The 18,580-nt window shown below is 47.1% G+C and overlaps 1 protein-coding gene across 2 annotated transcripts in view; it reads right to left on the reverse strand.

Moving 5' to 3' along the window:
* RGS6 (regulator of G protein signaling 6) overlaps nucleotides 1-18,580 on the reverse strand; it is a 293,004-nt gene that overhangs the window by 31,057 nt on the left and 243,367 nt on the right. For both annotated transcript variants that reach the window (XM_052782295.1, XM_052782294.1), the window contains exon 15: nucleotides 9,540-9,726. In XM_052782295.1, coding sequence (XP_052638255.1) covers nucleotides 9,540-9,726 — 187 coding nt within the window. The remainder of the gene's footprint in view (nucleotides 1-9,539; nucleotides 9,727-18,580) is intronic.

The following is an 18,580-nucleotide window of genomic DNA, read 5'->3' on the forward strand; positions in this document are numbered from 1 at the left end:
TGGCTAAGACTTTTTTTTTCATCTTTAGCCTACTCTGTTCTTTGCCACCAAGCTATTTTCTGCTATACTTTCTAGAATCTGTGACTTTCGAGGGAGAATTTACAGCTAGCGTTTAGCAACTCCTCATTTCTTAAATACATTGAAAGCTACTGGAGGTCTAGCAACTAACGTATTCTTCTGCGGAAGCCTGAGCAACAGGCATATCAACAGAGGCATGTGCACAGATTTAGCCGCTTTGTGCAACTTGCATGAATTGGCTTGTCCCTTTCTATCACGGATTTTTAACTCACTTTGGATCATTGCAAATCCCTGGTCTCCCACTTCTTATTTTACTGAGCAGGTGCTTTTGTTCCTCCTCTTTATCACATGGTGGAGAGGGAGCACAACCTCACCAGACTGAAATCTCCAACTACAGCCAGCATCTCTAGTGATGCACTTTATACACACATATGCTCCCTGACATACCTGACACCGTTGGCAAGAAACTTGAGCCTTCCCATCCTTATGCTGAGAGAACTCTGCATTTTGTAAAGTTGTTTATTATAGGGTAATGAGCTCATTTTTACTGGCTCCCTGAATACACAAAGCAATTGCACTACTTGTGTAATTTTTAACAACACAGCTGCAGCTCTGGACATTACAGCCTCTTGCACCACGAGCAGTCTGGCCAGAATTATCATTGTGACATTTCTTTGCAAGTGTCATGGGAAGTTCCTGTGCCACATCTGCACAACAGCAGGAGAAACATTTCATCTAGGCAGTGGAGCATCTCCCAGCCATTGCTGGGTACCACTTCGCAGGTAGGGCTCAGACTTCCAGCTCCCTGCTTTATCCTTAAGACAGCAATCCTTTAGGGATTCACATTGCAAAAACAAAAAATTAAAACAACTGTCTAACAAAATTGCCCAAGTGATCTATTAAACCCTTAAACAAGGTAGCACCCTGCTTCTAAAGCCAGATAGAAAGCAGAAAAAAAAAAAAAAGTCTTTCAACCTTTGGCCAGGAGTTGGCGGGCATCATGCATCCCACTGTCCTCCCCTGCAGCCTTGCTAGCTACTGCTGAGCACCAAGCCGCCATCTCAGGCCACTGTGGTGGCAGCTGCGAGTTGGAGACAGGGACTGACTTGACATGTGCGAGCAAGCCCTGGCGAGCTGGCTTTTTGAGCTGACCAGTCACTTAGTCCCTCACACAGCATGCTGTTGATGAGTGCTGGCTGTACTGATGCTACCCTGCGAGGATGGATGCACATTTGGAAACGTCGGTCTAACACGGAGGGTGACACAATAACCTGCTTTTGTAATTACAGTGGATTTCATATCCAGGAAGCAAACAATTCCCTTACAAGAGTCCTGCAAGCAGAGCGGGTTTGCTGTCAAACATCCCCAGAACTGTTGTTCCCCAGATCCTGAACCAAGGCAAGAGAGGCAATGGGGTCTGCGTGCATCTCTTCTTGAGAAAAAGGCAGACCCCCTTTTGTGTTTCGTGCACCTGAATCACATCTACTTCATGGTGGCAAGAACTACGCAGCAGTCCTGAGGGCTATCCAGCTCCACTGAGCATCTTCTCTGTACCTAGGCTTCCATCATGAGAGTTACACTTCAGACAGCATAAGCATTCCACTTGTCATTGCCATTGCATGATATAAAGGAGAACAAACAGTAAATTTTAAAGGGAGAAATGTTGTCACTTCTGTGAATTAGATAACAAAGGAACCAGCCAGGTAACTCACAAAAAAATTCTTTTCTACAGTTACATGAAACCAAGAGGAAATCCCGCCCCTGACAGTTGACAGCTTAAGTGCAGGGAAATAAACCCTGATAAGGTTCAGCATCTCTCGGCTGTTTTCCTTCCACAGGCTCTATCTTTGGAATGAGATGAAGGACAAGCTCTGTAAATTTTCTTGACAAGAGGGGAAAGGGGGAGAAAAGAAAAAAGAAAGTTTGCAATCCAGACGGGAATGTGGGAGGTGGTTGAGATAGCAGAGACTGTCTCAAAGCTGCACCTGCTTCAAATCAATGTGCTGCAATGTAATCTCAGGTCTCTCGCAGTCAGAGCGCCGTGACCCTGAGGAGGGCATGGGTGGCAGCCAAGCAGGACCTTGGGAACACCCAAGAAGTATGTGGGAAAAAACCTGAATGATAAAAAAATAACAACAACACTTGACTTGCACAAAGCACCTGGCAGACCTCAGGAATTGTGTTCTCTGTTAAGAACATTTCTTTTTAGCAGAAAATCTTGGTTCTTTCCTCTGAATCGTGTATATGAGATGAGAGGAGTGTTGGTGGTTAAACATCCATTTCTAATCCCACCTGTATCTTACTCACTGTAACATTTTGTGACAGGCTTGATTGAGACTTTTTGGGGGTTGTGAAGGCCAAGCACAATGTTCTCATGACCTCTGAACACCAGTTAGATTCCAGAAAGCCCTTAAATTTTAACTTGCTGATAGAAAGTTTTCCCTGCTTGTGCCTGAACACAGCTGTAAGCTTTAGATGACGAGGGGGAATAGGGGGAAATTGCAAATTCTTTGCTCATTTCAAGGACAGGTTTCCCATTTAGCACATTTTTAGCCCATTCCAGGGAGCTTACACTAAGGCTAGACAGCTGTTGAGATTCACTTGAGCCCCAAGGGCCCACTTTGCCCTTCGTAAATTGGTCAGAATCCTCCTTGCTGTAGCTATCCCACTAACATCTTTTGGATTGTTTTGGAGCACCCCTTCACCCTGTCTCCAACACCTGGTATTAAACTAGTTAGAGCCGATTTGGAGACCCTTTTGTATTGCAAGCATGCGAACACCAGCAGCCGCCCCTCTGGCCAACTGCAAGGGAGATTTGCAGAATGTCAGACAAATCCATTAGAAGAAAAGCCCACAAGCAACGTAAAGCAGTAGATTAAACAACTAAATAAATAACAGCAAACCGCAATGAATGTTAATGTTTGTTCTACCTGTATGCTGGGCACCGGGGAGGAATTTACTGCAGATTTGCACAGGAGAGAGCAGCGCCTCAGTGAAAGCCTTGTGGCCTTTGCTGGAAGGGTGATAATGGATGCCAGCTGAGGACCTGCCCGGGGTTCACTTTTGGAAGAGCTGTCTCTATAGCGCAAAGAGGACGTGGGAAGGAGAAAGCAAGGAGATGCTTTTCAGAGCACATGGTGCGCAGCTGCTGCACCTTCCAACTAGACTTGGCAGCAGCCTAATGCCTTTCTGTCGGCACCTCTACTCTGCACGGACATCTGTGGCAGAGGAGATGAGGTTAACCCCCGTGCCAGCATGCACGCATACTGCAGTCAGCAAAACCTGCTATCCAGGGGCCGTTGGAGACGTATCCTATTCAATCTGTTGTACTCTTCCTAGCTCATTCTCAGGAACCCTGCCTGACTGGCAGGACCCCCTACCACACCACCACCAGAATCCTCCAAAAAGCCAAAGAAAGGAAAGGAGACCTACCCCTCTTTAGCCGTTACTTGTGCCACTACTGAATGCAACAGTTTCTAGGAGCAATTCAGATCAATTGCCATTCAGTCTAACTGACGGTGCTGAAATGCACTTTAGAGAAAGCAGGAAAAAATGCTGCATCAACTCTGGAAGCTGAAGTAGTTGGTAGCAGGCACAGCTGAGATGAGGCAAGCAGCGAAGAAGCTGCAGAGGAAAAGACCTTCACGCTTGCCCTGACTAAAACTGATGGGAAAACACCAGTTGCCGGGGCGGGGGGGGGGGGAGGCAGGGAAACACAGGGGTTTTATTCCGATTCCCCTTAATGTCTCCAAATCCCCACTAAGAACACCTCTGGATCTGCTTATTCTGGTCCCTGAATTTAGGATTTTACTCTTCCCAACACCGCTGTACTGCGGGGTTGGAGCTGTCTGCTTGCATTAACCAGGGAGAGCCCCTTCCTGAAGCCTCAGCCGTACCTGGCAGTTCTGCCACCTAGCAGGGCGAGGGGTAAACGAGGGCTCTGGCTGCTCCAGGAGTGCTAGGCTTTCCTTGATTTATAGTTTAGAAAAGAAATGTTTCAGGTTGGTAAATGGCACATAAGGGTCTTGGCCTGAGTGTGAATTGCTCTGGAAAATCTGAGCAATATCATTTTGGCCACTCTCAAGTTATTTAAGTGACACAACAATTTACACCCACAGTTTTAGCTGGTGCATTTTCTTCACATTCAACCAAGTTGGTTTTGCTACTAAGGAAAAAAAAAAAGATGAATAATTATACTGTAATATAGACTAACCTCCCTGCTAAACTAAAAAGCATAAAACCTCTTTTCAGGCCACAAATGAAATTACACTGGGCTGAAGGCACAGGAACGTAAGAAAGAGCTTTAGCAGGAGGGATAACTGTAAGCAATGAGAGCTCATTTTGAGTAATACACAGAAATCCTTTGTTTAGCCCTGTAGATACATAGTTGGAAACAGAATGTAAATCTTTTGTGGGAAAGTGCATTGATAAAAGCAACACATAAATTTAGCTTTGGCTCCCCTGTAAATTGATGAGACAACCGGTTTGCTTCATACCTTCAAACACACAAATGGGAAGGCAGAGCTGCTGGGGGGTCCGTGGCAGACACAGTGTGGAGGACTACAGAGGCGAAGGGTTGTCTGTCGAGCGCTGCGCAGTTAAGGGGTCAGCCTGGTACTGCAGGAGGATTTAGTCCTAAATATAGCAAGGGCTATCCTGGGAGACAAGAGTGGGCTGCCGGGAGCCTAACGCCATATGAGCAGCTTTAGGTTTTGAGAACAATGATCGTGGCTAAGAGGCTGATTCTCTCAATATGGGCCAAATCCTGGCTACTGGCAAAAAGCCCAAGTGAACAGGTTTTGCCTGGGAGGAGGGGACAACCTTGTGTAGAATTTGGGAGACTGGCGTCTCTTTTCCAAACAATACAATATCTAGGAGTTGCAGCAATGAAGATGGGGGTTTTCTCTCCTATACATGCTGTGGTATAGCTATGAGATGTAACTACTTAACTTTTTGGCCAACACCCTGACACTTGCAGGGCGTTCTGCAGCTTCCTCTTTCTGTTTTGTCTGGAGAAAATCCTGCCAAAAAGCTGAGTTGTGCCATGGAGAGGAACACGCTGGATCCCTCACCCAGCAGAAAGGAAATTCTGTTGCACTGGGGCAGTCTGTGTCCCGTAGGAGACGGTGACAGAGCAGGATGCAGCCCTACAGAAACAAGTAGCATACAGCTTCTGAGTAAAGGCGTCTATGCTGAGATAGGGACCACTAGCCCTGCTTGGATGCCTGCCTAGAGAATATGTGCTGGATACATAAAGAGCCTTCCGTGCCTCATCAACATTTTGGTTGTAAGATATCTAATGCTATATCACCTTGGACTGCCTTTAAGCGATTGAGCTCAAGCTCTTGGAGTCCACGCTACAAATACATATTGAAATCTTATACCTGTTTGGCAGTGAACTCCATCCTGATGGCACACAACATTCATACCTGCTGTGGGCTGAGCAGGTTAATCTCCCCAGGGATTTTTTTTTTTTTTTTAATTAGGAGGGTGAACACTCTAAGAGATAAAAAGTTAGAAAAATTAAAGACCACAGTGTTCTTGCAGCACGTGGGTTTGGCAGGTGTGGAACTGAGTCATCCGCAAAAACGTTCTCCCATCATCCGTGAGAAGTGGACTCCTGGAGTCCTGGCTTCTCAGGTAGAAAGGGATGCACTTGCAAGCAATTTCACTCCCTGCTTGGGAGAAAGAACAGCATCAGCTGCTGATTAGTTCAGGTAAAGGAATGTCAATTTAAAACTCTATTTTATTTATGAAAGAAGAAAAATAAACAAAGCAAACAGGAAAGTAATTCCAAAGACAAATATGTGGCTTACTTTACTCTAGCATACCTAGCTCTGAAGCCTACCAGTAAATGCCCCTACAAGCAAACACTACTATCAGGAGACACAATGCATTCTTGTGATACTAGTTCCCAAGGCCAAGGGACTGAGGAGGGGATTGAAGACTTTCTGAAGGCAGAAAGACATTTCAGAGGAGGCAAGGAGATGCCTGAAGGTGGTGGTGATGGGGGCGGGGTTTAAAAACTAATAACGTGTTGTACAGCTAAGCCATAATTGTCACACAGCTCTGGGTTCCCATGTTAAAGATGAATTACTTTGGCTGTCAGGAGCTTCATTAGCCAAAAGAGGCCATTCAGATGGACCCAAACCTATTTACTTTCCGGAGCTGGCTGTGCCTGCTTCATATTGCAGGGCCCCACATCGGTTGTTCAATGATGCTGATAACTCCTGTGGGAGCTTACATCCTGCTAAGTAGTTCACTGTTTAATTGAACTGACCTTTCCCGACGGTGCCCCTTGTATTAAAAGCTGCTTTACTCCCCAGTGAAAATGGTTTGATAATCATAATATTTTACTCAGCGGACAGTTGTTTAAGAGCAGAAAATAATCAGCTAAATTGGTAGGCTCGCCTCTGGAGGGGCCCAGCACTAAAATGACAAAAGGTGCCGCAGATCAAGACAGCTGGCAGAGCTGACGATCGGGACAGAGCAAGGAGCAGGGGCTGCGCTGTTTGAGGACGGGGGACACCAGCAAACTGGGTGGCTAGGGGAGGCGAGCACAGGCTGAGCCAGCACAGCACGCTCTGCTCAGAGCCGAGGCGAGCTGGCACAGCTCGAGCGGGGCACGGGGTGGGCAAGGGCACACGCAGGAGACACAGCAAGAGAAGGCGGCTCTGTGCAAGCCGAGCAGCGCAAGGACTGCAGAGTGCAGCAGCAGCCAGGGACACAACAGGGCAAACATCTTCAGCTGAGACGGGGAAGTGGCAAAACACTTGCTTCTGTAATACGGGAATCCATCTTAGAGGTAGGTCTGCCTGAAATAATAAATGCACCCCAAATTCAGGTTTGGAGGACGTTTGGAGCTGAGATTTTCAGTGTCACTTTTCTTAAATAGAGGAACCATTTCCCTTTAGAGCGTGAGTGGCCTTGGGATGAAGAGGTCTTAAGTGAGAGGCATGTTTGTCAGGAGCCCCCTTTTCTCCCTGTTTTCTTCTAGGACAGTTGTCTTACCAGATGGTCGTGCAGCATCTGGGAGAGCTCTTTGGGGCTGGGAGCCAAGGCTGTGCAAAGAAGCACATCCACGTAGACTGTTAAGCACCTGATAACAGACGATGCTTTGCTTTCAACTTATGGTTATAATGCATTCACTAGCCTGAAGTATATATACTGTGCTCTGCTACACCTTCCCCTTGCCAAGTACAGCAGTATGTTCATTCCCAGCACTTTTTATACAGAATTGGCATTTTGCGGGTCTCCCGGGTCAGCATAAGGCCTAGACTGCCACATCACCATCTCCTGTTTTTCCACTGCGGGAGCAGCAATTTCATTTTCTCAGTTCAGCCAACCCTTCTCTTTCCTCTTAGTCTTAGTGTCTCATTGCTGCAGGCATTCAAAGAATGTGCTGTTTAGTAAACTAATTTTTTTTGTGTTCTTTATTCACAAGGACATTTCAGTTGTTTTCCTCTTTGTGCTAAAGCTACACAGGACAGGACAGGACAACACTCATATTTTCCCTCCCACAGTGGGGTGTTCTGACCGGTTGAGTCCCTAGGAATGCGGGATGTGTGGGAGCTCTCACGGGCTCCTGGTGCCAGGGTGCTGAGATAAGGCAGCTGGGCCATGACCTGCTGCAGATTTGCGAAGAACAGAGCCCCGGAGGTGGCAGGGCTGACCTGGGGGAGATGCCAGGACAGTACCTGGGAGATTCAGAGTGCACTGGGTTCCCATGAAGTGGATGTGCAAATGAAAATGTCCCCTCTCCAGGATGAGCCAGTAAAAGCCAACATTGCTGCAGCTCCGCCGTGGCACTACACCCTTCAGCAGTGTCCTGTTTCTCCCTGCTTTTGTTAGACAGCCTTCTTAGCTCTCTGGTCAAGCAGTCAGAAACAGCTTGCTTGGCCTTTAGAGAGCTACCAGAAGTCCTCTGCACAAGAAGGTAACTGGGTTCACCTTCCGCATTGCCCTCTCCTCTCCTGGCACAGATTCAGTCTCAAAGAGGACCACAGCTAGGCCTGAAGGTCTACCTTTGTCTCATACTTCTGTGTCCATGAACCAAAGCAGATGAATTGAGGACATCCATCAGCATAAAAATCCTCTGAAATAAAATTAACTCAAGGAGCTAAAATTGCAGTCTAACTGCAAGAGCTCCAGCTTGATTTCATCAACTCCCCTTTGAATGGCAATTACATTGTGAACTGATCAGTTCAAGCCTAAATCCTCCGTGTCTTCTTCTGATTAAATACTCATTGTCTAAACATCCATCTTATTTTCAGTACTTCTACTTATCAATTTAATCAATTCCCCCATTATCCACCTATCTGCTTTAGCCTGCATTTTGCCATCATCATTTTTTTCAGGTGATGCAAATTTGCAGAAGTTCTTGTTCACTGTAACTGCAAAGAAAAAATACATCTTAGCCAGAATGTCTTCATCCTCCTGTGTTTCTCAGCTTTAAAAAGAACATTTAAGTTGCCTGATATCACAGGGGATTGCCTTGAAACTTTGCGTACATTCCTCCTATACTGGCCCCAAGGAGCAAGATTGCATTCAGGAAAATACAGTATTTGATGCTGGTTTGAAAAATTCATTGCTTAACCTTGTATAAGTGGTCCACAACATCCCCCCTGAGATGGAAATATTTTGTTAGTGGAGTATTTTGAAGAACTGCCTTTGAATGCCAATTTAAAGAAAATATAAGAAGAGGAATCCTTTTCATTTGCTGTTGGTTTTACTACATGCTTTTGATAAAAAATGATTATGAGGAGGATATCTTTTAATTGTGTCCGTGGTAATATTTGCCAAATGACACCTTCTTCCTTTTTCTTTTTTAGCTTTTATAAAATGATATTTTCACTTTCTCAGAAGGTTATGCAGCTTTATCCTTGCTTGTAGCAGTTTTTCTCAAATTATCTGTTTTCCTAAAGGCATTTTCTGTGTACAGTTTATCTGTAAAATTTCCCTGATAAATCTGGGGCCCTTAGGAGGGAAGGATTAAGCTCACTGCATTGCCTACTGTCCTATCATTGTTCTAAGGTATTGTCTGGTGGACAAGTTTCTAGCTGTGTTGGAGGGAGCTGCTACATTTGGGGTTTGGCTGGGGGCGGGGGGGGGAGATATAATTAGCTATAAATAAATAAATGATAAAAAAGTGTATTAACCAGGATTTTGATGATATCAGCCATTCTGTAAATACACCAGACTTTGGTGACAGGGAGTACAGAGCGCCAAACTGAACTTTATAGCACTCTTTCATCTTTGCTTTCTCTGAGACATGGCTCCAGCTCGCTGTGCCTTGCAGACTTGTAAATTTTGGAACATTCGTTCCCAGAGGAGCATTAGCCTGTTACAACTGATAGATTCAAAGAAAATATCATTTACTCAGCTTGAATAGATATCCTTAAAGTCACTTCAAACTGTGCATCTGCTTTTTCTTACAAGTGAGCAGTGACAACGTGATTGTGGAATATCACAGTAAAATTGAGAGTTCTGTTAGCATTAGTTCTATAAAATCAGAAACAAACCTGTGCATCTTCATATGTATATCTCCCTGGGTCTTTGACATTTTGGCTTGTTTTCTCATAGCTGTGGGAATCCAGGTTGATAGCACTTTGGGCCCCAGGAGCTAGAAACTCTTGCCAGATTTCTTCCACTCTGGTGGTTACATCCTGTAGAGGTTGTTTCTTGAGATCTTGGACAGCCAACCAAAACCTGTACTAGGTAAAAATTAAAAGGGGAGAAAAGAGTAAAAGAGAAAAGTCTAGATAAGACTTTGTAGATAAGCCTGGGCAGACTCCCAAACCACAGATGTAGAGCCTAACCCCACATCTAGCTGAATTCGCAGAAGACTCTCTATTTAGCATGATTTTAGGGGAAGGTGTGGTATACCTTATACCAAACCCTTACACTGTGGCTAAGACCAGAACAGTAACTTTAAGAAGTGATGAGTTCTTATTCAAACCACCCCTGCAGAAGTGTGACATTAGGCATACAAACAGGGAACCTCCAGAGCAGTGCAGCTGGAGGACGAGAGCAGGATCTGCCTCCCACAGCCCCGCTGCAATTCGCTGGTCGTTCCTGCCTGCAGGATCGGGTCTCCAGAGGGGATGCAAAATACAGAACAAACTTAATATTCATATCATTTCCAGGGTGAAGTTGTAGCAATGGCACTTAGAGAAATCTTTTTTTTTTTTTTTTTTACTTGTAAACTGACCAGCATTTAGATGGATGCCATGGGAACAGATGCATCTTGTCATAGCCATACTCCAATTTCACAAGGGTATTTTCTTGACTGGACCACACTTAAGGACTAAAATAAGTTAATAAACATTGAGGTGATCATATCTTTCATGGCTAAGGGCATAATCCACATCTCAATCTGTGAAACCAAAGGCCACAAAGTATTTTTGCAGGAGTGACATGCATTGTTTCTTACCCTAAAAAAAAAAAAAAAAAAAAAAAAGGGGGGTATTTTGATGGTGGTGCTGGTTTTACTTATTGTTGATAGAAATATGCTCTTTCAGGTGATTAATTCAGAAGATGCATGGCCCCCAGTAGCCTTTTGTTTTGGTGAACTCTACCTTCTAAGGAGAAGATATCCTCCGCGGCCTCTGCCCTGGGTACCCAGGTCCTGCAACCTGGCTGAACGGGTACAATAGTGCTCTCCAGGGAGCATTGAGGGCTACAGGGCAAAGAGGTACAGAAGGGACCTTTGCAGCCACCTGTAATAACCAGCTCTTTCTTACCCCATGGCAAAGGAGCCCAGGGATGACAAGGAGGGCAGGGCTCACCTTGGCTGTCCCTGCCCTGCACCACTCTTGCACACCCGCCTCGGCTCTGCAGACCGTGTGGTGGGGACAGGGTTTATCTGGGTCACTGCTTGTTCAGGGCATCTGCAAGAGCTGCACAACTTAGAAAATCCTGTGTCGCCCTCTTGTCTTTATGGGACACTACTGAATAAACCAGTTGAACTTTAACTGAGTCTGATTTCCCACCACGAATGATTCAATGGTGCCAGCCTCCTGCCACTAAGGCAAATGTTCCCCCGCGGTGGAAGGAGGAAGATAGAGTCTCTCCTAAACCAAAATGCTGTTGGCAGCGAGGGCAGGTGGAGGACCCAGCAGCCCCGTGACTCCCGTGCTGTTTTTGACCCTTGCTTCCTTACCAGCTGCAGGCAGTACCTAACCACCCCACAAACGCTGGGCTTATCGTAATCAAATGAGGCCGCTAACCAATTTAGCCTGGTCCCCTACCTGCAGTAGAGGGAAACGGCCAATTGGGGAAAAGATGACATCCACACTGTGTGCAAGGTCAGCCTAAATCCTCCTTGCCTGTCCTCGTTCCTGCCCTGCCAGGCAGGCGTGCGAGGCGAGGATGCTCTCTGCACCCATGCCTCCAACGTGAGTGGGCCATGTTTGCAGGTATGTGCGTTTCGTCTCTTGCTCTGCCGCTGCTAAGCCAGCCCCGTCTTGTGCTCTCTCCCCCCCACATAATGGCTTAACCCAACCATGAAGCCTGTGAGATAGCAGGAGGCTGCGTCACTGTGCTGGGGGCTGGGACCCCACCTGGGCAGGACGTGCTGCCTGATCCTACTAGTAACTCTCCAAGTGACTGCCTGCCCTTTGCAGCACTGCTCCAGCGTTTGCAGGACTGCTGCATGCACGGGGACTAATGCCGCAGCCCTGACTCACGCAAGCCACTTGATCATATTCCTTCATATGGTTTTCCTGGCTCCCTAGCAGGCTGTCCGTAAAACTGACTGGGGTACGCTCCGACACTACACCAGTACCTGCGGAGTCCTATACTGGTGGTGCTTACAATTACATTTGGTTTTATAAACCAAAATATAGCATTTGGGGTTGGCGGAGGGGTGTGCGTGGTTGGCCCTTTTCCATCTTCAAGACGTTAAGTGTGCCTGAAGTCCTGCCTTGTTATTTGAACCATAAGTGATAACCCCACTTATCGCACGCACACAGAGAGTAAAGGGTGGCACTCACAGTGCAACAATCTGATGCCATATGTGGTTTTCTTTACTTTGAAAATATTTTATCATTCAGTTTCAGATGGGATGGGAACATGCGAACGCAGAAAAGGCATAAAGGGAAAAGATGCTAATCATTCCAGAGTAGCTGGGACACTTCAGACAAGCACTTGGCTAGAGAGAACATTTTCTCCTGGCTTATCTTCTGCCCCTGGAGCTGGGCTGGGAAAGCACGCTCATGAGAGAACCGGGTGCACTGTGAAGTGACAGCTTGCCAGAACAGGAGCACCATCCATTTTAATAACCATTTGGCTCAATCTGAAAACCAACCAACCAGACCAACCTGACACTAACAAGAACAAGCTCTTTTTACTGCAAGCGATTGTGAATTCATGCCCAAGGCTGGATGTCCTCTTCAAGGCAAAGGGAAGTTTTGTCTTGGTAAAAATTTCAAAGCTATTCACTATAGCTGGTATCTGAAAATCGAGCAACATCAAAGAGGGGTGCCCAGCCCCGCAGCCTCAACTCCAAGGCAAATTCTCTGCCACAAGGAATCATCCTGAAGCCAATGCATAAGCAGGGCTTCCTGTGGGATTTCTAGAGTATTTACAAGAAAGCAGCAGGTATTTATGTCCAGGAAAAGAGCAGATACACAATGGCTGTGCTGGAATTTGTGCTCAATTATAAAGTGCAAATGCACTCTCTGAGTCAGTCCCATAATTTCTGAAGCACAAAAGCCCAGTCCCACATTCACAAGGAGTCAGGAGAAGATCCTGCATTGCCTTCTCCCTTTCTCTGGGAGGCAGATCTCCAGTGGACACCTCTTGCACAGGGCAAGGGAGGAGGGAGATGTCCTCGTGTGTCCTCTCCGCAGGTGCCCTGTAAGCAGAGCAGGATTGGCACAGGGGCTGTGCGCGCCGAGGGAACAGCGGCATTGATCGCAGGTTCTTTGCCCTTCATAAAACAGCATGCAAGATCTGGAGAAGGCTGATAATACGGTGTCCTAAACTGTTGTCAAAGGCATAAACCATGCCAGCCTCCTCCAGCTTGTAATTAAGCTGCTGTCACTTGCAGGAGGTATCCAGCAATGGCACTTTATCCTACGCAGCCGCCTCAAGGCACAGAGAGCTCCTGGGCCTCAGCATGCCCGCTCTGCCTCCCCGCAGGGCACCCCGGAGGAGCTCGGTTACTGCGGGCTGCTCTTCGCAGATGCCCCTCGGTGAAGAGACTGCTGGGGAAGGGCAGGGGGTTGCTTCTGAGGTACCTTGTAAAACAAAAAATAATTTTAAAACCTGATCAAGAGGCAAAATATGGATGACTCCAGAGACTGAGGGATGACTGTCAGCATAAGGACAGTGTTGTATCCCCATCTTGGGGGAGGACACGATAACCCTGGCTTGACAGTGTAGTCAGCGAGTGACTATCAGGTCAGAACATGAGCACGCTCCTCTCCTCGCCTCAGTAGCTCCATGTGAGTATCCGGTGCACCTCCTGCCTCTCATCTCTCACCACTCACAGTCTTATTCTCGCTTCCTTTGACCAAGAGGAAAAAATATCATTTTAACGTCACAGCTGGGAGGGGAAATGAATGAAAGTAATAGGTATAAATCAACGTGCAGTTCGGACAGGGGAAATATTTACATCTTTGTGTTGCTTAACGGCCAGATCCTCGGTACGGTGAGCTTGGCGTGGCTGAGACCAGCAGAAATCCATCCTCCGTGGTGCACGTTGGGGATAGATGCCCTCAAGGAGGCTGTGTGCCAAGGGCACAGTCCTTTGCTAAGGCAGCATTTCCAACGAGACCACAGTGTCAGTGTGAACAAGGGCAAGCTTCCCGCTGCCCGGCTGGCCTCCCCCTCGCCCTCCTTCCTCCTCTCCCCTCTCCCAAGCTGCAAGTCCCTCTTTCTGCCGCCTTCTACTTTTTCTGGGCCGGGAAACGTCTCTCTGTGGTTAGGCAGCACCCGCTCGTTTGCCAGCGAGCAAACGAGATGCCACCGTGCTGAGGAACGACAGCCGGCAGGGACAGACGCCGGCATCTCGCCCCCGGCAGTCGGTCGGTCAGTCAGTCGGTCGGTCGGTCGGTCTCTCGCAGCCAGGCCGAGGCAGCCCGAATGCCGCTCTGGCAGCGCAGGGCCCCCCCCGGCCCCCCGCCGCCAGCCCCGCTCCCGCCGCCCGCCCAGGCGCGGAGCTGCCGTGCCGCCTGCTGGCCAGGCGGGGAGGAGACCTGCCGCCCCCGGCAGACGTCCCGTCCCCCCCGGGGGGGGGGCACGGGCACGGGCACCCCCCCACACCCCCCCCCCCCACACCCACAGCCCCCCCCGCCGTTTGCCGGCACACTGCCCCTGGCACGGGACACCGAGGAACAAGGGCTAAAGGCACAACACCCCGCCTGCCCTTTCGGTGACGCTGGGAGCGGTTAGAAAACTCCTGCCTAAATTCCTGCTTTTTAGTTAGCAAACAAGGGGCTTGGGGCGGGGGGAGCTCTGCTTGATACATGTGCTCTCCTCAATGACCAAACTTTTCCTTTCCTGATGAAAACTACAAAAAAAAAAAAAATTGGCAGCAAGTTTCAGCCGTGAGGGGTCACATAAGATATAAACACTTTCTGCAGGTGAAATTCTTTTCCGGAGAACTCGATTTTCAACATATGTTCATAATAACGCACAAAACTCCTGCATTCGCGCACTGCAAGCTTCACGGTGCATTCCTATAAAGCATCATGTGTTCTCTATCTAGGTCTATAAACAGGTGTGCAGCCTCCTTTCCCTTCGGGTAAAATTCCTGTGTCCCATATTCCCACTTAGTTGTTTCTCCTTCCAGCTGACACTCTTTGAAGTTGGGGGGGGGGGGGGGGGAATCAATCCACCAGTTAAGATGAACATCTCAGCTATCTCAAGATGTCTCAGGAGATTTCCAGGTCATAAAAAATGTATAACAACTCTCTGTTGGCCTTTTTTTTTTTTTTTTTTTTAATTGAAGCTTGGCATTTTGTCTGCTATATTTTGGGTACTTCAAAAATCAGAGTCAAAACAAATTGTAGATGAAAGATAGCAACAGAGAGGAGAAAGAAAAGAGAGCAAGAAGGAAAGTTAAAATAAAAACAGAGAGAAAAATACCCAACTGAAGTTCCTGCTCTCACATAAATAATAGACAGCCAGTAAATAAGTAAGTTACAGGGCTCGGCCAAGCCCAGGAGACTGGTGGACATGATCCTGCAAGTTTATGAGAACACAGAAACACAGCTGGAAGGAGACCCAGGAGGTCACTGAGTCTAGTCTGCTGCTATCTCCGCAGTGCCTCACTCGAGACCCCCACTGGGACCAATTTTTCTCAGCTAGGAAGATATGGAAATACCCCACCCCAATCAACCCTGTGATTTGGGACCTGCACCACTGGGTAAAAAAGCAGAATTTGGTCCCCTTGCTATACCACTGAATTACATTCATTTCAAGGCATTCTCCAGTGCACACTTAATGAAATCTTTTCTAGCACTACGAGGAATTTCCAGGTTTTCCAGTAGTCACTTTCCCAGATCTGCCCCAAGGACAACACAGGGGCCTACAGGACTCTTGCCAGTGTTAATGATGATCCTATTGACATTCCCAAGAGAGAATACATCCCTGCTGCGACAGTTCCCAGATCTCTGGATAGTTACTGGGAGGAGAGTCCTCAAACAGTACCCGCAAATGTAATTTTTCTAGCAAGGTGCTAGATGCTTTACCCTCAGAAAGTTCCTTATAGCTCCCCAGGGTTTGGGTGGGATGCATCTCACTTAACTGTAGATGTCTACCATGCAGACACTGTCATCTGAATCAGTCTCTCCAGGCTCATACATGGTAGAGAGAGACAGGTGCTTTACAGTGTAATTTAGGTGCTTTTATTTTTGTTTCCACTTAAAGCTGAAACAAATCCTTCCTGGGTGATTCACTGACTCATCTTCAACTTCTCTTCTCTCACTCTAAAGCGAGCCTGGATGATAGAGAAGAAAGCACGTGCTTCCAAGCTGCCAACTTCGGTGAGACAGAACCCGACCTTGCTGTCGGGTGTAACTTAAATTTTGTTTGCATCTTTAAGCATCCAGCAGTTGCTTTCCTTTCTGCCACACACTCCTGATGAGAGTTTAAGAGCTTTCTCTGTCACACCTGAACCCTAGAGAGCCACCTTCTGCTCTCTAGCACCACTGCTAACAATCCATCCTATTCCAGTTTTCTTCATTAATATTTCTGCCTTTACATCCTATTGTTATTTAAAGGTTTAAGCAGGCTTGCTAATACTGATCCAATATTAGATAATAACGATACCACATAAGCCAATACCATGATAATGATACCATAAGAATGACAGCAACATTCCCACGTTAACTAATAATGATACCACTGTCTTGCAAAAAGGATGCAGGATTTAACCTCTCTATCCAAGCCCACTGACTTGCAGCCTCCCTTCGCTACAAGCCGTCTCACAACCAAAGAGAACGCACGTCAGCGGAAGGAGCAGCTCTGACTGACTAAGGAGCATGCTTGCCTTCTCATAATGAAACTTTCTCCATTTTTTGAGTAGGATGAACGTGGGGGACACCCACTAGTCATAAAACCTGCTGGATTTCATTAGCGCAACCCCAGCTATATTTCAGAAAACCCATTTGAGGAGGATTTCAATACAGTATATTAATTTTGCACTTCATCACTACAATGTAATTGCAAACGAGCACCACTGTACCTAAGTGCAGTAAGCATATACAAGTTCAGTACCTGTTCAGCAATAAAATTTCAAGCTCATTTATGTAATTTAGTAACACTCCCTCATTCATCTTACAAGTTAACTTTCACGGTTTTAAAAATAACAAATATAAAAGTGTGTTGATTTTTCACTGTTTTGCTGCTGGCATGCTTTCTGTATTTCTCCTCGGACTGGCAAATCTGATGGTCAGTTCCAATGTCATTTAAAGCCACTTTTTGGGGAATTTCCCTTTCAGATCTCGCAGGCTAGCAGACTGCACTAACATGGCAATTGTTCACATGCTTTACTAATGTATTTGATTTTTGAAGTGAAAAAAACCCAACAAAAAACCCACAAACTTGAAGGCTGTGTGATCCAGTCCTTAGCTGGTGTAAACTAAGAACAACATCGAACCCGCTCACTACCAGCAAAGGCCAAAACCTGACTGACTGCACGCTCAGCTGACAGCAGATTTCCTCATCCCGGGAGCAGGCACGGTTCTGCCAGTGAAACTGCGAGCATTCCGGCCGCCTCTGCCAACGATCACTGGGCCTACTGGAACAGGACTGCCCCAAAGAAAGCACGTGAACTGGTCCCTGTGCCCATCCGTGTGCTGAGACAGCACCAGAACACCGCAACGAAGCCTCTGCAGTGTAATTCAGACTCTGCAAAAAAAGTGGCTTTTACTGGATACCACTCTATCCAGGGCAGTCAAATTACATTACTGCTGGATCCTTCTGTGTCTCCAGGACTAACGAGGGGAAGGAGCAGGTGAGGGCCATTGCAGATATCTGTGAAGTGCCGCCGATCTGCTGTACCTTAGTTAAGGAGCAAGGTTTCGGACCCCACACAAGAGTACAAGAGCACGGACTGGCACCAATTCAAACCACCGCCTTCAGCAGAGGCCGGTGGCTGCAGCCTGCCCTGCTGCCAACCACAAGTCATCCGCCTGCTGCTAACCACCATCTTCCTGCTTCTGCACAAATGGATGAATGGGGCAGTAAATCTGGCTCTTTGTCACGTGCAGGCGAGAGCCTGAACCGTAATCTCAGCCAACCGAGTAGGAACATCTACCTGTTCAGGCTGCTTCTCCAGCTGGCACAAGCTCTCTCCTGTCTTCTTGGGACTTTGCAGCACCAAGCAATGAAGGTAGCATTTAAATCCCTGCAAACCTGAACGCTAATCTCAGTATTTGCCCCGGCCCTGTTTCAAGCATAATCCTGGGAACCCCAGTTTCTCAGAGCTCACTGTAGTCTATTTGCTTCTGCTGTTATGGGACCTGTTGTGGTTTGGTTGCATCTGCAGGATACAACAATACACTAGCTCTTCCATGGACCTCACCCTCTCCACAGCAGGAGAGCTGCTTTCCATAAAATGAGCTTCAGGGTTAGGGTTGGAATTAGAGTTAAGATTCAAGACAAGGATGATAAAACCTGTGGCTATATCCTAATTAATGCTAGGACAAGCAGGGAACTCAGATCCTTGCTATGTAGGCAGGGCTCTGGGTTTAGCTTAGGGTCTATAGGGGATATCTAGCTAGACCTCTCTTTGTCTGTGTGAGAAGATACCTGGTATCAATAAAGGAAAATAGCTAAATACATTAGTTCTGGGGTACGTAGGGGTGACTAATGAATCCTAAGGAGCTGGCTAGGTGTGAGTTTAGTTAGCACTTAGTTTTGCAGCTGGAAGGGCTGAAGAGATAGACATACTCTTTGAAGAATTGCTACCCCAGAATGAAGCACGCTGTTGGCACTTCCAATGTCTTTTTGTGAATTCTGCAATGGGACTGTGTCTTGGAACAATGTGCTAGGGCCAGAGATTGGGTTTAGAACAGTGTTACAGACAAGGCCAGAGGGGCTGGATCTTTCT

This window comes from Harpia harpyja, chromosome 3, assembly GCF_026419915.1.
Source record: "Harpia harpyja isolate bHarHar1 chromosome 3, bHarHar1 primary haplotype, whole genome shotgun sequence".
Classification (NCBI taxonomy): Eukaryota; Metazoa; Chordata; class Aves; order Accipitriformes; family Accipitridae; genus Harpia; species Harpia harpyja.